The 18,346-nt window shown below is 45.2% G+C and overlaps 9 protein-coding genes across 9 annotated transcripts; 5 read left to right on the forward strand and 4 right to left on the reverse strand.

Moving 5' to 3' along the window:
• Nucleotides 1-444: 444 nt before the first annotated feature.
• Nucleotides 445-1,077, reverse strand: N7481_001645 (uncharacterized protein; the record flags this gene model as incomplete). Its single annotated transcript, XM_057260864.1, has 3 exons — nt 445-574; nt 678-698; nt 776-1,077. The coding sequence occupies 3 exons, from the start codon at nt 1,075-1,077 to the stop codon at nt 445-447; spliced, it is 453 nt and encodes a 150-aa protein (XP_057128696.1).
• A 948-nt stretch (nt 1,078-2,025) lies between these two features.
• On the reverse strand, nt 2,026-2,578 carry N7481_001646 (uncharacterized protein; the record flags this gene model as incomplete). Its single annotated transcript, XM_057260865.1, has 2 exons — nt 2,026-2,144; nt 2,197-2,578. 2 exons carry the CDS (start codon nt 2,576-2,578, stop codon nt 2,026-2,028), a joined length of 501 nt encoding a protein of 166 aa, XP_057128697.1.
• Nucleotides 2,579-3,544: 966 nt separating this feature from the next.
• N7481_001647 (uncharacterized protein) lies at nt 3,545-4,036 on the forward strand (the record flags this gene model as incomplete). Its single annotated transcript, XM_057260866.1, has 2 exons — nt 3,545-3,759; nt 3,886-4,036. 2 exons carry the CDS (start codon nt 3,545-3,547, stop codon nt 4,034-4,036), a joined length of 366 nt encoding a protein of 121 aa, XP_057128698.1.
• Nucleotides 4,037-4,934: 898 nt separating this feature from the next.
• Nucleotides 4,935-5,795, reverse strand: N7481_001648 (uncharacterized protein; the record flags this gene model as incomplete). Its single annotated transcript, XM_057260867.1, has 2 exons — nt 4,935-5,513; nt 5,625-5,795. The coding sequence occupies 2 exons, from the start codon at nt 5,793-5,795 to the stop codon at nt 4,935-4,937; spliced, it is 750 nt and encodes a 249-aa protein (XP_057128699.1).
• Nucleotides 5,796-7,798: 2,003 nt separating this feature from the next.
• N7481_001649 (uncharacterized protein) lies at nt 7,799-8,614 on the forward strand (the record flags this gene model as incomplete). Its single annotated transcript, XM_057260868.1, has 1 exon — nt 7,799-8,614. The coding sequence occupies one exon, from the start codon at nt 7,799-7,801 to the stop codon at nt 8,612-8,614; it is 816 nt and encodes a 271-aa protein (XP_057128700.1).
• Nucleotides 8,615-9,838: 1,224 nt separating this feature from the next.
• N7481_001650 (uncharacterized protein) lies at nt 9,839-10,231 on the forward strand (the record flags this gene model as incomplete). The annotated part of the gene is made up of 1 exon (XM_057260869.1): nt 9,839-10,231. One exon carries the CDS (start codon nt 9,839-9,841, stop codon nt 10,229-10,231), a length of 393 nt encoding a protein of 130 aa, XP_057128701.1.
• A 3,510-nt stretch (nt 10,232-13,741) lies between these two features.
• N7481_001651 (uncharacterized protein) lies at nt 13,742-14,146 on the forward strand (the record flags this gene model as incomplete). Its single annotated transcript, XM_057260870.1, has 1 exon — nt 13,742-14,146. The coding sequence occupies one exon, from the start codon at nt 13,742-13,744 to the stop codon at nt 14,144-14,146; it is 405 nt and encodes a 134-aa protein (XP_057128702.1).
• Nucleotides 14,147-14,473: 327 nt separating this feature from the next.
• Nucleotides 14,474-15,194, reverse strand: N7481_001652 (SUR7/PalI family protein; the record flags this gene model as incomplete). Its single annotated transcript, XM_057260871.1, has 2 exons — nt 14,474-14,680; nt 14,733-15,194. Coding segments are annotated over 2 exons (669 nt in total), but the record flags the coding sequence as incomplete, so codon positions are not given.
• A 688-nt stretch (nt 15,195-15,882) lies between these two features.
• N7481_001653 (uncharacterized protein) lies at nt 15,883-17,921 on the forward strand (the record flags this gene model as incomplete). Its single annotated transcript, XM_057260872.1, has 3 exons — nt 15,883-16,300; nt 16,364-16,701; nt 16,764-17,921. 3 exons carry the CDS (start codon nt 15,883-15,885, stop codon nt 17,919-17,921), a joined length of 1,914 nt encoding a protein of 637 aa, XP_057128704.1.
• Between the last annotated feature and the right edge of the window lie 425 nt (nt 17,922-18,346).

An 18,346-nucleotide genomic window follows, 5' to 3' on the forward strand; every position in this document is an offset into this window, starting at 1 on the left:
TCGTTATCTGCCAGGCTGTTGCATCTCCCAGAGGCTGGTAATCCTGACGGCAAGGGAGCCCAGAAACACCATCAAAATACTTGTTCAAAAAGCGTTGCATATGTTTCGGAAACATTGGTCAACGATAAAAATTTCTATGCATCGACTAAGATTACTTCAGAAAATTATGGCCTTCTGATTTCTGTTACGCCAACCATACAATGAGGTATAGGAAATGCGGAGGAGGTGCCTATGCACCACCAGAGTTGATACATCACCTCGCTTACCTGCTTGCATACGCACGCAGGCATCCCTCAAAAGGAGGAGCTGGATCCTCTTAGAAGGACCAGCGATTAGTCTGAATATCATCATACCCATATCAGGCATATCTCACATTCTTCACTCGTATCCTTATCGTATCAGGACGCCCTCCGGGGATTGTCCTAACAATTTCCCGGGTATAATTCACTGCATATTCTCCAGCGTTTGCTTCATCTTCTCCATATCCCTTTTTAGGGTTCCGATCTGTCGAGCTAGAATTCTCACATCACCAGCAAGGGTTTCCGGACAACTCATGTCGGATTTGCTATCCGAACTTTCGAGTCAACCATTAGCGCCTTTCTACCTTAAAGACTCTTTGACTGTGGTATCCAAGAAGTTTCACGGAAAATGAGCTGAGGCTGGCCACGAGTACTTACTTTGCTGCTTTGCTCACGCTACTGTAGAGACACTGGTTAGATATCATATGGGACACTACAGACAGAGCACCACAATATTCTGAGACGTAGTGACTTACCGCTTAGCCGAAGAATGAAAATCATCAGACTGACAGGGTAAAGAGCCATCGACAGATCCATTTTCCGGAACCCCTTCGAATCGGACCTTGCGGTCGCGCTTTGCGTCATTTCGACGCTTCTTAATTCTCTCCATGTCGTTGTCTCGAACGCGAAAGGGGCCTTGTGGCTTTTTTCCAGAAGGCATCTCTTCATTTCTTTTCTTCTTCGATCGGTCCTCGTTGTGGTTCGCGTTCACGCGGGCGACATGTGCGTGCAATTTGTTCATCCAGTAACTGGATACGGGGTTGGCTTGGTCGCTCATGATAGATTAGCAGTGGGAGACAGTCCAGGAAGCAACAGCAGAGTGTTGTCAGAGATTTAGAAATAGGAAACATTGAATATATCTAAGAGCATGCCATTTGAGAGGAGCTTCAGATTTTATGTGTCAGAATTATCTATCGTGTGTGTTTCTTGGCCTCAGGATCCATGGAACAAAACCCAATGGACTGTGATCAGGGAAGGAATTCCGTTTTCATTCGAAGGTACATGTAACGTAACAACTCTGGAAATAGTCTAGGCTCTCAAAAAAGTCAAAACGTGTTCAGAAAAACAGAACTCTATCTCTAATCCAGCCCAGAGGTTAACTGAGAAACTCAAACACAAGGACAAAGGTTTCTTTTATTCTTGTTTCAAGAAATCTTCCTCTACTGTATAAGGAACGTGATCAGGACTGGAAACTCAACACGGTTGCAAGTGTGGGTCGAAATGGCATTCTGATAAATGGACCTGGGGAGATTCTTCAGTCTTCGAATGGTAGTGTCTCTTTGAATTCTGGCGAAGTCACCTTTTTTCAACCCCTGCCTTGCGCTTCCTCTGGCTGAAATGGATGAAAACTGTTCGAGGAATCATGTCTCTCTTCGCAAAAATCTCACTCGGTAGTGACACGCTTCCAAGGGACCATTCCTAGCTTCTTAGAAAGCCTCATATGAATATTGAAGTACTAGATCGCCTGCTCCGGATCAAAACTCTACGATAGACATGGAAGAGAAAAAATGAGCTCATATAGTAATTTAATGTGTATTCGAACAACAATATCTAGCAGAAAACTATGCAGAGGTTTCATAAACTCGCATAACAATTAGATTCTGCAAGAACACTCATCAAATATTGTGTCCAAAGTAACTGGCACATCAAAGCGCTCTGATAGGTATCTTTATGTACCAATAAAACTGTCGCTTCGAAATTCACCCGCAATTCCACCCCCCAATTGTTACACCCGGTGAAGATGTAGCCCATTGGTTCCGCAGACACGGTGTACATAGTCCCAAAGCCAGGACCTGGACTGAAATTTTTGCGGTTGAAGATCATGTGGAGCCGGTGTGGTATAAACTAAATCACAGACAAATTAGCATGAGCAACCAACGAAGAGATGTCCGCGTACCGGATTGTGACTTTTCTGTGGCGGAACTGTTCTCTGAAGCAGTGGATTCTGCTGAAGGTATTCTCTGAAGCCACTGGTCGATATTTTGAGCCTTGGTATCTGTGAACGCTGGGAATCTCTTCCTGGCACCCCCAAGCCGTCGAATACGTCTTTGGCGTTTTGGAACTGAGCGCTGCCTAGATACCTTGGCACGATTGAGACGACGTTTTCGAAGAATGTGATATTTCTTCCCCCGTAGTGATTCGACTGTTCGATTAGTCTCATTTTGCTCATTATAAGCGGCAGCACGAGCTTCCCAAGACAGAGCTCGGTTTGCATCTAGCCAAGGGAGAAGATTATCCTCCTCCCATTCTGACCAGCGGAACGAGCTGTGTTGAGACATCTTAGGGCCAAAAAAGCGGTGGTGAATAAGAAGCTGACTTGTGAGAATTCTGCAGGAATTTAGAACGTACAGAAAGTGGACGTGGTGAGCTTTAAACTTTTGGCTGAAATGATTGTCACAAAGCGACAGATTCTAGAGGCAACCCTACCCAAAATACTTGACTGATTCCTGGGAGTTACTGGTTATGCCTGGAAATTGCCGGTGATGTGATAATCCAATGTAACCATTGAGAAACATGGTCAGACTGAGGTGATCCGTGGTTCTGTTCTACTACCGTGAATCCTCATTTATTTACGGCATTTTTGATGTTATCCAACGATGCTCAACTAAAAGGCATGGTTTGTTTCCCGAAAAGCTCACCGAAAAAGCGAATGCAACATGTTGAGAGCTTGAAAAAATGTCTTTGGATCACACAAAGCCATTCTTCGCTCATAACGCCACTTGGCGTCACGACTAAGCATTGAGATTCACCTTTCATGCTATGGCGATTAGCTCCTTTCTTGGTCAGCGTCTGCCAATTCCCCTATAGTATCTGTTCATCGATACGAGTGAATTGTAGACTGGTCCAGCCTACGTGACTCCATTGTCGCAGATGTGTTAATTCCAATACAATAACTGGAAACTGGTTGCCAGTGAGAGGCTAAAATGGTAGAGGCTAATTCGATCAGATCTCCGGATATGGAGACCAGTGGGGCAGGATCTCTCCGCCACTTCAGATCGTCCGTCCGCTCCGGGCTCGGTCGTGTATTTAGCATGCCCTTAACTTTTCAGATTCCTTCCTCTATTTAAAATTCCGATCCAACCGAAAAAATAAGAATAAGTTGGAATATCCAAACTCCAAATATGCCTTCTCGTCGAAGACTGTCACTTGTCGATGGACCGCACACCTTCCGAAGCAGACTAAAACGTGCATTATCTCTGTCATGTTCCGAATCGAGCAACGAAGCCAGGAGCCAAAGACCAAAAATGAATCATTCCGCCGGGCATGCGTTGTATTCCGAAAATAATGGAGCTATCGGACGCAGAAAAGTTGGAATTGAGGCCGACAATCGGGAGAGTTACCATTGGCGACCGTGGGAGATGAAATCTGAGAACGAGATGAGTCGCCCCAAGACTGCATCAGAGGGCGAGCCCGAAGAGTCCACACAACATAGCATTATTGCACTGAAATGTTTATCAGAGTGAGTACGGAAACTGAAATAGTTGTTCTTTTACTAATATGTTGATCAAGTCTGGATAGCCGAATGAAGTCAGTAGTACATTATACGATAAAGAGGGTGGAAACAATGCTGATTTTTACTCTACAGATCCTTAGCAGATTCTGTTAACCGACAGGTTGCTTGGAATGAGACGATCCGGCATGATCTGGAAGGTGCCCTGAGCCGGCTGGCCACCATGGAGACTCGAATGAAAGATACGATGGTCCAGAAAAAGTCTGCAGTGTCGAGAATAGATTAGCCAATACTAAGATAATACCTTTTGAGCAACCATCAAGTCCCAAGTCTTCAGAATGTGTATAATGCTTAAGGCGCTTTGATTTCGTGATACTCATCTTCAGTGGCCGACCATGCCATCAAAGAGGAAGACGTCATGTTCGGCTGGCTACCAGGGGGAAGACTTCTTCATTCCCGAAGTCTATTACTGCTTGCTAGAGTCTAGATATGTTCGCAATCGACATAGTGTAATTGCCCCGATCTCGGACGTGATATCATTCCTTATCCCTCCGACTATTGGACCGTCCCCTGTAGCATCTTGATAGGTTATGGGCTTTGGTTAAATGAAAATCCTATAGGTCTCACCGTGGAATGTTCTAGAATCGAAAACACGCACAAGCCCATTCAATTGTATCCTTGACAATGCGACACGTTCTAGAACAATATGTATTTTCGGAATGGAATACGAAATTCGGAGAGAAAAAGATCTTGGTTCCACGATTAGATCGATCCAATAAGACTGAAGTGGGAACTTAAATCGCGGTCTACTAGCTTTGTGTGGTTTAATGGAATGATTCATAGTGTCATGCAAAAAGAATTTAAGACAGGGAAGCTGAGAGACGGACGGAGAGGGGTGTCCCGGGAAACGAAAGGTCACGCCCGAACCGTATGAAGCTACAGAGCCATGGAATTGAGGTAGGACAAAAGTACCACTTAGAGTGCCTTCCACTCGGCGCTATTCGGTAGTGGAAAAAGACGCAGTTCGACTTTTTCGGCAGAATGGACCTGATATTATCGCTCATACTGTGGTAGTGATGAGGCCGCAGCAGATGGTTGAAGAATCTCACTTCTGAAAAGACACGGGGAGACTTTTTTGCATAGATACGATATCCTACCCCGGAAGATCGTCGGTCTCGTCGATCTTAGGCAAATGGCCCATACTCATTGGTCGAGGTTAGGGCTTGTGGGTCAAACAGCGGCGGGTTGCTTGATCCGGAAAAGCCGGGAAGCGCGCTAGGGTCGGTGGGTTCCGAAGGACCAGCGGTGGTGGCCCAATTGCCATGGAACACCTCGGTGCTAGGCAAGAAGGATGCCAATCGTTTGTTCTGAAGACTATCGATCAAATTCCCGAAACGAGACGCAGCGGAGATCAGTTCTCCGTGTGTCTGGTGCAAGACTGGCTGAATATCGTCCCATGCCACCTGGTCCTGCAACGTGGTGTTTGTAGACTCCAGCTCCTGCCGCAGCTGCGAAGTCTCCTTCTCAAGCCGCTCAAATTCAGCGACTGCAGAGTCCTTTTCGGCAATGGCTTTGTGTACATTGGACATCTCTCGAGCCTTCTCAGTGTGAAGCTCTTGAATGAGCCGGGAAGTAGCTATTCTGCTATCTTCTCTCTCGGCGAGAATTCTTTCAACCTGCTCCTCATAATCGTCTAGAACTTTAAAACACTCCCGATGGGAAGACTTCCGACGTCGCCTCACAGAGCATTTCATGGAATGTTTCTAACATTGTGTTAGTCTAAGGCCAATCATGGGTGCAAAACAGCATGTGATGATAGGGATTGCCATGGTATATGCCAGGAACGAGAACTGAAATGACAGAGTTTAGCTTACGTCGGACATCTTGCTTGTTGCTGGGCTTAACGAGCCAGAGTCAGTGTCAGATCCCGAGACTTTCGACCGGATCGAGCGATTCGACGAGTTTCCGGATCTGCAGGCGCGCGATTTCGGCCGACTCGCATGTTGCTCAGTGCGACTTCGGGAAAGTCTGGGAACATTTGCCATTGCGAGTATATCTTTGTTCGTTGGAAAGTGATTGAGAATAGAAAGGAGGAGAATCTTAGATTTTGTGGGATGTCATGTTATAAAGGTCTGGGTGGAGCCTAGGAAAGCCGGCGCAAAATAGTGCGAAACGCAGAATATTGCCCTTTGAGATGATTTTGATGGCACTCAAAACAGTATCATGAGTATTTAATACGCACCAGGATCTGCGGGCTGTACATAAGTGGAGACGTAGGAAAGGGAAATAATTGCCTTAGCTGTGGGGTTTTGACATGATCGCCAGACCCACACATCTTAGATCTGTGATTGACTACCCAGTTCCCACTCAATTATCTGTCTTTATTGTTCTCAACTAAGGAACCGCATTCAGAGATTGAAAATTTATCTCTAACATCCCACTCGCAACCTTTGCCAATGAAGAGTCTGTTTCGAGACGGTTTTTAAACTAGATCATGAAGTTTCAAAACAGCGTGACTGAATATCTCTAGTTACCATGGAAACGTCGCCGACATATTGACCGGCCGAAGAAGCTGAAATGAGGGCACAAAGAGGGCTGATTTCCTCAGCAACGATACAATAGGTTCTCCGCCCATGGGGATCTAGTCCATAGAGGCCCAGAACCCTACAATGGCTTTGCCACTGAGCACAGTGGAACGACAGGGGCGGTCACCCATTGATTTTTGAAACACCGCGGTGTGAATTCTAGGGTTAGCTTGTTTGACACAACCAATAAGCCCTTGTCGGTACTTTAAGCTGGATGAAGCAGGATCCATAGTGGCCTTGGTACAATCCATTCACAGAGGCTGATGCACAGGGTAACATCCAGATGAATACAACGTGAAATATTGGTAATGTGTGAAAATGGGCTCTGAAGTCTAAATGATCAGTCTTGACAAATACTAACATTTAACAGTGAGTAGATCTGTTTGACAAGATTCAAGGAGTACCAAGTTCTCGGTGAAAGTGAATATACACCGATCGAAATTCCAGGGTAGGCTATGCTGTAGGCATGCTACGTAAAATTTTTCCGTATATATATAGTATTCATCACTAGCCGCCCTGGTTGACTCTGTTCTACTGCCAGTGCCTAACTAGAGGGCTGATTCAGTGACTGGATGGAAATCGACACGCAACTGAGTCAACGCCCTAGACCACTGTTTGGCTCTCTTTACGTAATAAGGTAAATATAGTATCGTCAGACCTATGGGCCATATTTGCAAAAGTACCTCGACACTCGCTGTTTTCAGCGTATAGCTTTGAGGAGCCTGACGAAAGCCAAGATTTGATATCCGGGCTCTGTCTTCGGCTGGAACCATGGTTCCCGGACCCTTGCTCATCCCAGGCTTTATTCTGCAGTATTTTGACCGCGTAGATTTTAGCACAGGGGGTTGTTGAAAGAGTGCAGAGGAATTGATTTTTCTCAGGAAAGTATGATGGATGCTGGGGCTTGAGAAATACTGTATTCATATCCAAAAACATTCGCTAATAGAAATCAACTCTCAAGGACTAATAGAAAAAGCCCCTCGCTTGTGGATGATCAATAGACATATGAAATGTGTATATCAAACCTACGGAGATTATTTTAGGCCATAGATGTCAGATAACAATAGAAGATCTGCGCTTGCTCTCATTCTGTCTCCGCAATGTTTACTTTAGCCAATTGACTTAATATGAAAGATGGTTCAGGTGGGTATCGGAAACTTTCTTTCTTGGCTCCTGAATACCTATCATAGGGTAGAAATCGCGAATTTACAGTATTTGCTCACTCACATATTATAAAAATGTCGGCCGACCCATTTTCTCCCAGGAAACCAACCCATTGTTCGGGACTAGTAGAGTCCATATCGTTCTAGAGCTGTCTTGATGCTGGAACTTCCGACACTATGATATCACGATATAACTACCCACTCCTATCTTGGCGTTTGGCATATCTTTTTAAAAGCCGGCGTCCTGCCACGCCTCATCATGAACATCTTCTTCCCATAGAGTCATAACCTTATTACACCATGGACACAACCGTTGCTAGCCTACCTCCCGCAGTGGGAGATCTGCTCATGAAGAACATCGGCATAATACAGATAGTGTCGATGTATTCTATTGGTGCTTACAGTGCGCTGGAAACCGGCTTTTTCACTTTCTTTTTCTTCAAAAAATATTGTGGCTTGTTATTTTGGAGTATGCAAGCCGCTTCCTGGGGAATCATTGTACATGCCCTTCCAGCCATGACCCGATTCATTTCTCAATCATCCAATCTGCCGACATCAATTCCATTCATACTTGGCTGGTATGCCATGGTGACCGGCCAAGCTGTTGTGTTGTATTCACGGGTACATCTGCTCGCCCCCATCGAATGCAAAACACGATGGATGTTGTGGATGATTGTCGTGAACGCTTTCATTCTTCATATCCCAATGACAGTGTTGTTCTTCGGCCTCAACAGCGGAGTGGCGGGGTTTGCTCGTCCTGCTGCAATATTTGATCGAATCCAGTTGATTGGTTTCTGCATTCAAGATCTCGTCATCTGCAGTATCTACATCTATCACACAGTTTTGTTGTTGAAAGACAGTCGTAATTTGCACCGAACTGGGAGCCGCAAAGTGCTCGTCAATTTACTCTGTGTCAACATCCTGGTTGTGCTCATGAATATTTTGCTCCTCGTCACGGAATTCAAACTCCACTACATCCAAGTCAGTTTCAAGACGGTGGCTTACAGTATCAAGCTGAAGCTGGAGTTCTCTGTGTTGAATGAAGTCCGCTCCTTTTTTTTCCAATTCGATCTACCTTGGCGCTTCAGAGGTCGACAAGAAGCCTCACCAAGATGATACAAGTTCATCCACCGTGAGATTGAACCGTTCAAATGCCGGGTCGGGTGAGGTGCGACAAATGTCTCGAAGATCGAGCGGGGCTCAGGCACAGCTAGAGTATGAAGGGTCTCTGCATGAAACACGGAGTGATGACCACCAGTCAGTGAATGTCATTTCACCCCGGCCAAGTCCCTCAGAGGACAACTCAGAACAAACGCTCCGTGACCGGCCGGGATTTTCGAGCGTGCTCGAGCTATCGTTGTCGCAAATTTCGGCAAAGTCTGATGTATGAGTTTTTCGAGCCGCCAGTCCAAATCTGCGGTTAAATCAAAATTGAGAGCAAGGGGAAAGGGTCGGAATAAAGAGAGCTTCAGTTGTTAAAGAAGATAGATTTAAGACTGCAGAAATAGCAGCGAATTTTCCACTTTCATCATATTGAGATAGGTTTAGTAGCATTCTCAAATTCCAGCGGCTACAACCGCCAACCTAGGTCTTCAGTCAAGAAAGCGACGCAAGCGTCTCATCTTAAGGCCTTTATGAGCGTGGTATGGTAGTAACGGCTCACCTATTACGGCGGTGTAGATCGTGGCATCAGATAGAGCCCGTTCGTGCTCCCTTGTAGGGAGGCAGTGTCCATCTTGTGCGGTAGTGGTTTCGACGTATATGTAGATGAAAAATGAGAGGGGCAGAAAGTGGGGAGTGACGAGCTTACTCACAGAGGCAAGTAGCTGACTCTTGTGAAGCATAGAAGACGCCCTTAGCAATTGCCAATGTCGTTCTAGACATCACGTGAGTACGGGCATCGTGAGGCAACCCAAAGCCGCCCCCCTTATACAGCATTTTGCCAACACGATTGATGAACATTCCAGGTTGCATTTATGCTGAAGTTGTTGAAAGAAATAACCTGAGAGTCATTCGTGAACAAAAACTGCTAACAAGGTATGGAAAGCTGGAAAGAGCCGCCATTAGAAATAACACATCCGGAAATCTACGGCCAACCCTGGCCAGGCAAGAACTGACTCATATATATTAAAATCATTATAATTCAAGATTTCTGAGGTTAGATGCCATTATGACATGAAGCAGGGAGGAAGCGCTATATGAGAAAATCTCCACCTCATGTTTCAGCTGTTTGGCACCTCATTAGCCTAATGATACTGCCAACGGAGTATAAGTACGTTTGGAAATCCTTGGGGTTTACTTGACTCATTGCGCATCCATTATTTCCATTATTCCACCAAAATGGCTCCTTACACTCGCCAGTCTCGCCGTACTGGAGGCAGAATCAAGTCAGACACAGCTCTTTCAAGACGTGCTCATTTGATGTCTCCGCGGACATTCAATTCAAAGGAGAAATCACCTTTCACTGCCAACAAAAGTGATGGAAGTGTCGTCGGCTTCAAATTCGTCGAGCAGCCAAAGACAATTCTACGAATCAGGCTCCGGAAGAGTGCGCATGAACCAAGCGTGTCGCTAGCGACCAACTCAGTCAACCCCAACAAATCAACCTGCCCGGGTAAAAAAATTAAAAGCAAGAGAGGCTCCCTAGAGAACCGCACCGATCGGCTCATTTGGTTGCAACGACTTCGCTCTACGCCCCGCCGAAAAGCTGAACTTGTGGAATCTCATAATTAGTGCCGGAAATGGAAGGTGGAATCAGAGGACAGGATTGGTTATCGCAGTTTTTTTATCAGATGCTATATTAATTGTGGGTCAGAATGAGAAAAAAAATAAAGCCACTGAAGTGTGATCATACAATACAGTAGAAGCCTCGCGCATGGCTCGATGGCTTCTTTGTCAGTACAGAATCTGCAGGATTATAAACCCACAGGCAAATAATTCAATGATTCAAAATTTGGCTATTGCATCTAGCACATGGGTTTACTTGAATTTTCTTATCGCATAACCGCAATGTAGAAGTACGGATGCAATCAGTCCAAACCTTTGAGGATTCTCTTAAATCATGTCTCACTCCATTAATTTCCAAAGTATCGCCTTTCAGTCTAATTGGGTTGGAGCACGTGTAGTAAAGAAATGCAAGGAGATCGCGCACGCAGAACTCAGTACCAGCTGGATCTGCAATCTATCAGTTTAGTTTCAAAAGGCTCATTTTCGAAGTGATTACCTCAAGGGCTATGCTCCATAGCTCTGACACTGTGCCTAGAATAGCAACAGCAAGCAGTAGAACAGATAAACAGGAAAAACAAGCAATAATCCCGCGCAGAAGTGTTTTTGTTTGCGTTGCAAGCCTTCCTAGCCACAAATACCAAGCTGTGATGCCCAAGTAGTCAAGGAAAATTGAGAAAAGGATCAAATAGTGAGTATTGTCTAGAAGAAATGCTCCGAAAAATGTACTCATTATCTTCAGAGTTGTAGAGATGAAGAAATAGACAAGAAATAACCGTTCTGCAACTTGCGGTACAAGTGGGTTATTCTGCTGCTGACAGTTGACACGGAGGAACTTGGCGGAGATTAGCTCAATAGTAAGCTCTGTCCTGAGAGTTCAGACCTACTTCATGTGACGACGGGAGCGCCGAAGCAACCCCGAGAAATATTTGACGCCCTAGTGGAAGCCTATGGCTCCAGAAAAGACATACTAAAGTGGCCGATAAAGTCACATTTGAGAAACCTAAAGCCAAGTGAGTCTTTTGATTGGCAAAACTGAAGTTGAAATTCCACAGAAATGATATCCTTAAAATCGATAGGAACAAGAGCAGAATAATGAGGAGTGACTGAAAAAGATATTCGGAAATCATGCTTGAGACAAAATTGTTACCAGTACAAAAGGAAAATGATAATTTATATATGAGGATAGTGCCTGGCAACTTCCTAGGAAAGCTTTCCAGAGTCCCTGGGAAAGATTGAATGCCTTGAATGACGAATTAGTTTTTTGATGCCTTCCGTGCGCCGGTCAAAAACTAGGTTCCGTAATCAGCCTTTAACTCGTGTTACGTATACTCGTTTGCATTCCTAGGATAACGAGTGTGATTTACGCAGATGGATACCATGTCAAAGAGTGCAAGCCTACCTATCCCCGCGGCAGAATGAGAAGTAGACGCAGAAATATAGTGCCAGCTCTGTCTTGAAGAGTCTTCAAAAGAGGGAAGAGGTTTGCACCCGCACGTAGTAGCACAGGCATATTCTCAAAAGAGTTTTATCTCATGATTGCCATATGAGGGGGGTTTTTGACTAGTAGGTTTTTGACTATGATAGACGATTCTCAGTAGGCTGCATATTGACACCGTTTCTTGGAAGGCATGATTCAGAATGAAAGCTTGATTTTGTTTTTTTCGCAAACTGATTAATGGGGATAGACTTGCCAATTTGTGCACATAGATGGAGACAAAGTCGAGATTTTGTAATGATAATGAGTTTTCAAAGAGACATCTGGGGAGTTCGCTTGAACGTACCAATCAGGATTTAGTTTGCCCATTATAAGAAGCTCTGTGTGAAGGGATAGAAATCTGCTTACTATACATGCGCGGCCATAGCGGCCCGGCAAGGAGAATTTGGCCGAGCCTATTTTCAGTCAAGTCGGAATTCATTGACACCTTCTGCTTTACCTTTCATTCTTCCCAGATCAAGGGAGAGAAAACAATCAAGTATGCGTAAATTATCTTAGATTTCACATAATCACCAGACACGATCCGCCAGTCAAAACAAGGTCCAAATCTTTCTATCGCACTTTGGTTTAAAAGTCTTGATGCCACCTTCAAGTCTTTTATCCAATATTATGCTTGGATCTGTGCCACCTAAATGGTAAAGAAATTTACTTTGTAGAAATATATTACCAAGTCTCAATCCATCAATTTATTTCATTGTTCTTTGGCAGTATGTTTTTGATAATTGCTGACAATGAAAAGCATAGAATCACTCAGAACAAAGTTGAAAAGCCATGTTGAGATGTCCGTTTGATTGAATATTTGAATATGAGAAAGGCCTTGCTCTCCTGGAAAAAAAACTTCGAAAGATTACCTAGATTGAATGCCGAACGCATTGCATTGCACTTCCCCCTATGGTAGGGCCAGAGCAGTCTCACAGCAGGTTGCTCCAGTGTTCGAGTGAGCTCGGATCAGAGAATAGCCAAACATTCATCGTAGACAAGAATCAGTGTCAATGGGGGGATCGCTGCTTGCAGCACCGCGTTGGAGAATGACACGAGACTATAAGTCCAAATTAGATGCATTCCATGCAGGCACGGGTGCCAATTCTGAGCAACTCCCATTCTTTCCAGAGGCCGAAGAAGATACAAACTTCTGCCAAGAAGACCCCCAATCATCAATTCGCCAAAAGAAATTGCGAGTTGCAACTGGTGTTGTGTGAAGATAGGTTTCGCAAGTGCATGGATAGTCGGCATTAATGCAACCAGGCTGACAGATGCCATATGAGGTGAGAAATCAGTCGAAGGGGCGTCATCGTCATCAGTCTGCCCAAGAGACAGGTAGCGAGGTAAGTTTCCCACTGTGATACCCGTCAAAGATGATGTATACCAAATCTGTAGCAATGGCTGGCCTGAGAATAAGAATGAAATTGTTGGAAGTGTGACAACCCAGAGAAGAAAAGACGACCAAGCTGGGGTGAATCCTGCTCATCCTTGGTACCCTCATATTCGAACACACGAATCACGTGGTGATAGATGAGATTCAAATACCAAAGGGCAGTCCCAATCCCAAATCCTGTCACGGACAAGGCGACAATGATTTCTCCCGGGGTGGAGGGGAAATGGAAAATGAAGAATTGCAGCGCATAGATTAAAAAGTATGAGAAGCCGAAGATCCCTATCGAGGCCCCCAGGGCACAGTCGCGGACATTCTGGCGATTGGAAAACATATTTTCGTGGAGAAAATGTTTTCAGTGTACTGTAATGAATGGACAAAGCGTGCGGGAGCTGGCAATTTTATATTCTAGTGAGGTGCTGACTCTAGCATTCCGCTTTTTCTCAGACAAGATTGAAAAATGGTGGCAGCCGTAAACTGCTGAACGGTGGTCACCGCAACATGTTACAAAAATCGAAGATCAACATTCTGATCATTCTGAAGGTTTTTCTGATCAGTTCTCACCTTACCGTCAACGCTAGAAAAGAGGTTTGCGAGATAAGTAGATAGGACCAATGGACCGAGACACAAACCCTTTGTATGTCACGTCATGGATACAATCGATGAGATTGCGCAACTTGAGCGCGAGTTGGGCCAGCAGCGTGTCGAGAATGCCTATTACCGCGACTGCTACGCACTTTTCAAGCTGTTGCAAGATCTCGCAGAAAACACATCTCATGATCTGCAACGTCTTTACAACTCCGACTCACCGAATGATCCGCGCAGTTCTGGCCACGAAATCCTATGGTCCCTGCAAAATACGATATTTAGTATGATTGAAAAAGCATGCGAGTCCGAAAAAAGATGGAATGTTCTCTGTCGCATCGACCAATCCTACTCAGCTCGGGTTACTTTGGACTCAATCAGGACCAGGTATGCCGATGCAGAGGCATCTTATGGGGTACACCCACCAACAAAGGATATCGGCCTCAAGCCTTGGCAATCTCGAAAATAATGAAAATTGTGCCAAGTGGTTGTGAAATGATTCTCGCGGTTTCTGAAATATATACTCAATCAAATCTCCTTCGAGGAACTACATGAAGTGTAAGACTCTTAAGGACACACACGGGCCAGACAAGATAGAAAAAGTCGACTCAGTTCGAAATATTGGAAGATACTTCATCTAGCGTACTTGAAATCAAACAATATCTATAATCTTCTGGTGTGCGTAGTACATTCAGGTAAGCTCTGCCACCCATGTCCATTCAACTAAAGCGCCGATTTTTCTCGAATCTTCCGCTTCAAACGTAAATGACCTAGTCATCTTCGCATGGGTGTGGCATCAAATACAGCAACAAAAGAGCTGTATCAACCAAATGATCGATGATCCGATAGATAGGAGAACTGCCAGCCATGCGGCCCCAAAAAGTCGTGAGCCAAGGATGGCCTTGACACCTATATCACTTAATTTAGCTTTTACTTCGGTGACAAATAGTCCGTACATCACAGTCACCCCAACCGTCGCGGTCGTGATAAAAAGCGCAGAGAGCTAGCATTGTCAGCCGCGTCTATTCGTCAGATTCATATGGAGTCCCACATACCGGGCTAAGGATGGACAAAAGTCTGTCCCCTCTGTCAAAGAAAGTCTTTTGAATGCCAAGGGCGGTTACTAGCGTATTTCCAACAAGGCTAGATATGTATAGGTAGATAATGGCGTGAGAGATCTGGCTATAACCCGATCTTGTCGACTCGCCTACCGGCCGGAGCACCTTTTCCATTTTTGCCACAGTAGAACTAAGCGTGGAAGACAGATTAAAAGCAAAATTCAAGCTAGGGTCCGAACAGGTGGACTCAGAGTTGTGTCCAGATGTGCAATAGCTCCAAAGACCCACTGAGTAGTGTTGTGGAATGTGTGATTTCAGCTTATCAGCGTCCGATTGGATGGTATGATGAGTCGCCGAAGTTGTTTTTGAAGATGCTTCATCTGCACTCTCCCGGGCAGTCGAGGGCACATTGTTGACCGCATTTGCTCCGTCATGAACAATAGCCGAGGAACCCACATCCTCAATCCCAATCGACCCGCGGGGCAACAGATGATCGACATTGGGAAAGTCTGTTAGATCTACCTATGCTTTAAATTAGCCTTTGGTCAGAAGAGTGTTTGAAAACCGTCCTACCTTGAGAAAATAAAGCTCGCGGGATGTGGAGGGCGAGGAGCAGCTGACAAATATCACGATCAGACAGGGGAAGACCGCGATTGAAAGCGACAAGGCAGCAGCTGAGACGAGCCGATCTAGCCTTGGTATCGTTCGGAGCTTCATTGTTCTAGGATTTATTTCATATACTAGAGATGGTCGAGATGATGTATATCTGATAATTTGATGGAGAATATATTTATACTTTGGAGATCTCAAAAGTTCTCATATTTCCTATCATGGGCGGAATTAATGTGAGGTAAGTTTCTGAATGTCTCTTTGTCGACATTTTATGAGTCTAGTGTCGCAGTATTGACTGTTTACAGCACAATATTGTACTTCCAGCGATAAGGAGATGGTCGTCATCAGAAAGTTAGAATGTCAGTTTTATACTTGAAGGTATGTGCCAACTTTGTGCCAAATCTAAGAGGTCGAAAGTTTTGCTACATACCCAATATATCACACGATATAAAGCTCCAAAAGAACACCAAGTATCTCCAACTTCGGGTCTTCCCGAAGCGCACTCCTCCAGTTCTGCTCTCTGAAAGTACTCTACATGGCCTCTCCCACTCAGTCTGAAGCGGAGGACCTGGAGTGTAGACTCTATGCATATGCTAAGAGTCGCTTCAAGCTATCGGCCAGGGTGCATATATCCAATCTCGTCTTTGAAACGGGATTTAAGCGACGTATGGATCAGCGTCGGAATGTTCGCCGTCTCGAACGAATCTTGAAAATACAAGGTTGCCATCGTTTGATGAAGGATAATCATGTGTCCATCATAGTGCCCCAGGCAGGCTGGCAACATCGGGTGCATCTGCGGTCGGACAACGGGATTCTTCCTAGCTTGGATGTGGATTGGGATTACGGATTACGAGCGCTAGACCACGAGAATTTAATTGTTGCTGCTAGAAATACACTCGCATTCAACAACCAGTGGTGGATAGTGGATGTCTATGTGACTGATGAAGAATCGGGTATGAAGCGTTTTGCTTGTCTCAAAGCTTGATCTCCTCTGACTAATGACTACCTTTTTTCAGATAACCTCAATGCAACTGCCCACGAGCTCCAGGCAAGGCTCCTCCAATCATTACGAGAACAATTCTCAAACGAGCATCGGCCATCAGATGGGCTGATATATGAGCGCATCAATTACTACGAGGGCCGTCTTGACGGGCCCGAGAATCAACGGGCAGCGGAAAGCTGGTGGGCGGCCCTAGAGTCAGTCGCAGGAAGCAAGAAAGGACAGTATCTGAGATTATTCTTCAAGAACCAGTTCCTGACCCGTCAGTTGAACTCGCTACTTGCCATTCCAGGGCTTTGGGATGGAATGCAGATTGGAAACCTGCACAAAGTTACCGCTATGCACTGTGACGAGGTACGTTAGACTTCCGGTGCCAGATTTCGGTGGACCAGAGGCTAATACAACTGGCATACCAGGCAATCTCGTGCTATTGGAGAACTATTTTGACCACATTCCTAGGGATTGTTGGAGGCCATATCCAGAGCTTACAATTAATTGACGGTGTTAGTGTCAACCTCATCGAGTCCCGAGTCCCTAAAGTCTCCAAAAAGGACAAAGAATTCTTGCAGAAGAAGTTTGACGAAGGCGTGCTTTTCCCCAGTTTTTCGGAAAATGATCGACGGGAGATCTGGAACCGATTGAAAGAGATTGACTCTCCAGTTCCATCGTTAAAGACATTTTTCAGAGACCGTCTCTATCTGGAAGTACCACAGAGTGTCATGAAGCAGCTATTTCTCCAACCAAATAGTACTGATGATAAACTGACAATCGACAATGGTATTCATGGATTATGGGAAATTGGATCAGCGCTCGACCCAGCAGCCCGAAAGGCCAGGTTTCGAAGTTACATTCTGGAGCTCTGGCGCTTCAGCTTCCAGTACGGATTCGAAATGACCGATTGGAGGCGGCTCAAATCATCAAGTAGTTCGGCATTCGGAACAGCGTCTAGCCAGCAGCACTTGAATCTGCCCAACCGTACAGATATCTGGAACCATTTTCACATGAAAATGATGACCATGGGTCTCCGAACACCCAACACTGTCGACCTTCCTGCCTCGCCAGCCGTATTACCAACCGAGATGCCTTGCGACTACCCCGAAGATGCATCAGAAGAAGTGGATGTCAAGAAAAGGTGTGGTAAACCCTCGGTGGATACTGTGGAAGCCGACCGATACGCTCTATCAGTGATGTCGCTGAAGGAAAGAAGGATAGAAGCCCGTGTCACGTCGAGATTTCTCCGTATATCGGTGTTCAAGAAGTTCTTCGGTTATTTAATGGACCATGATGCCATGAGTGGCCAGCTGTTGTGGCCCGAGCTTCTGGAAGACAGCACTCCGCATATTAGCGAGAATAACGATGAGGAAACGCCGACTCTCTATACACCGGGATTGGATAGTTCGAGCTGGACCAATGCCAGTTCTGGAGTCCATGGGTCGGAATTTCATGTGTATCATAGCACACCCTACACGAATCCACCAGATGATCCTGAAAGCAGCTTCGAGTCCGCCCCGTTTCCTCCTCCTTCAATTTCGATGAGCGCGGCTTCATTCCCATATCCCGATCCCTCCATTTAATGGTATACAGCATTATGTTATGAGTATGTGCAGAATGCTTCTCTGAGGGGCTAGAACTTTAATCCTGGTTCACATCGCTAAATGGTCATGGCATGTCCACTGTAACAGTCCGTGTGCACAAGCGAAGAGAAATTGAATGTGAATCATATTGGAATGACAAAATTTTTGGAGCGGAGAAATCAATTGCTTTCCAGTAGCCTAGCAACAGTATCTGCTTTAGGAATGACTGCATCAAATTCAGTTGATTACACTATCTTCTAGTTGCCATATTTCAAGTCTAAGTTTGAAATATAGCTACTGGTCTGCGGTCCAAGTCTCGCCTTGAAAATTTGGCAGCTAGAGTAGCACATGGAGACACCAGGTAATCTGAGATGACAAAATATAAAAGATGTTATTCTGGAGCGTATTTGTTGATAGCTAGAGCA

Source organism: Penicillium waksmanii (genome assembly GCF_028829765.1).
Source record: "Penicillium waksmanii strain IBT 27052 chromosome Unknown utg000001l:1.0-4852451.0:1.0-4856178.0, whole genome shotgun sequence".
Lineage (NCBI taxonomy): Eukaryota > Fungi > Ascomycota > Eurotiomycetes > Eurotiales > Aspergillaceae > Penicillium > Penicillium waksmanii.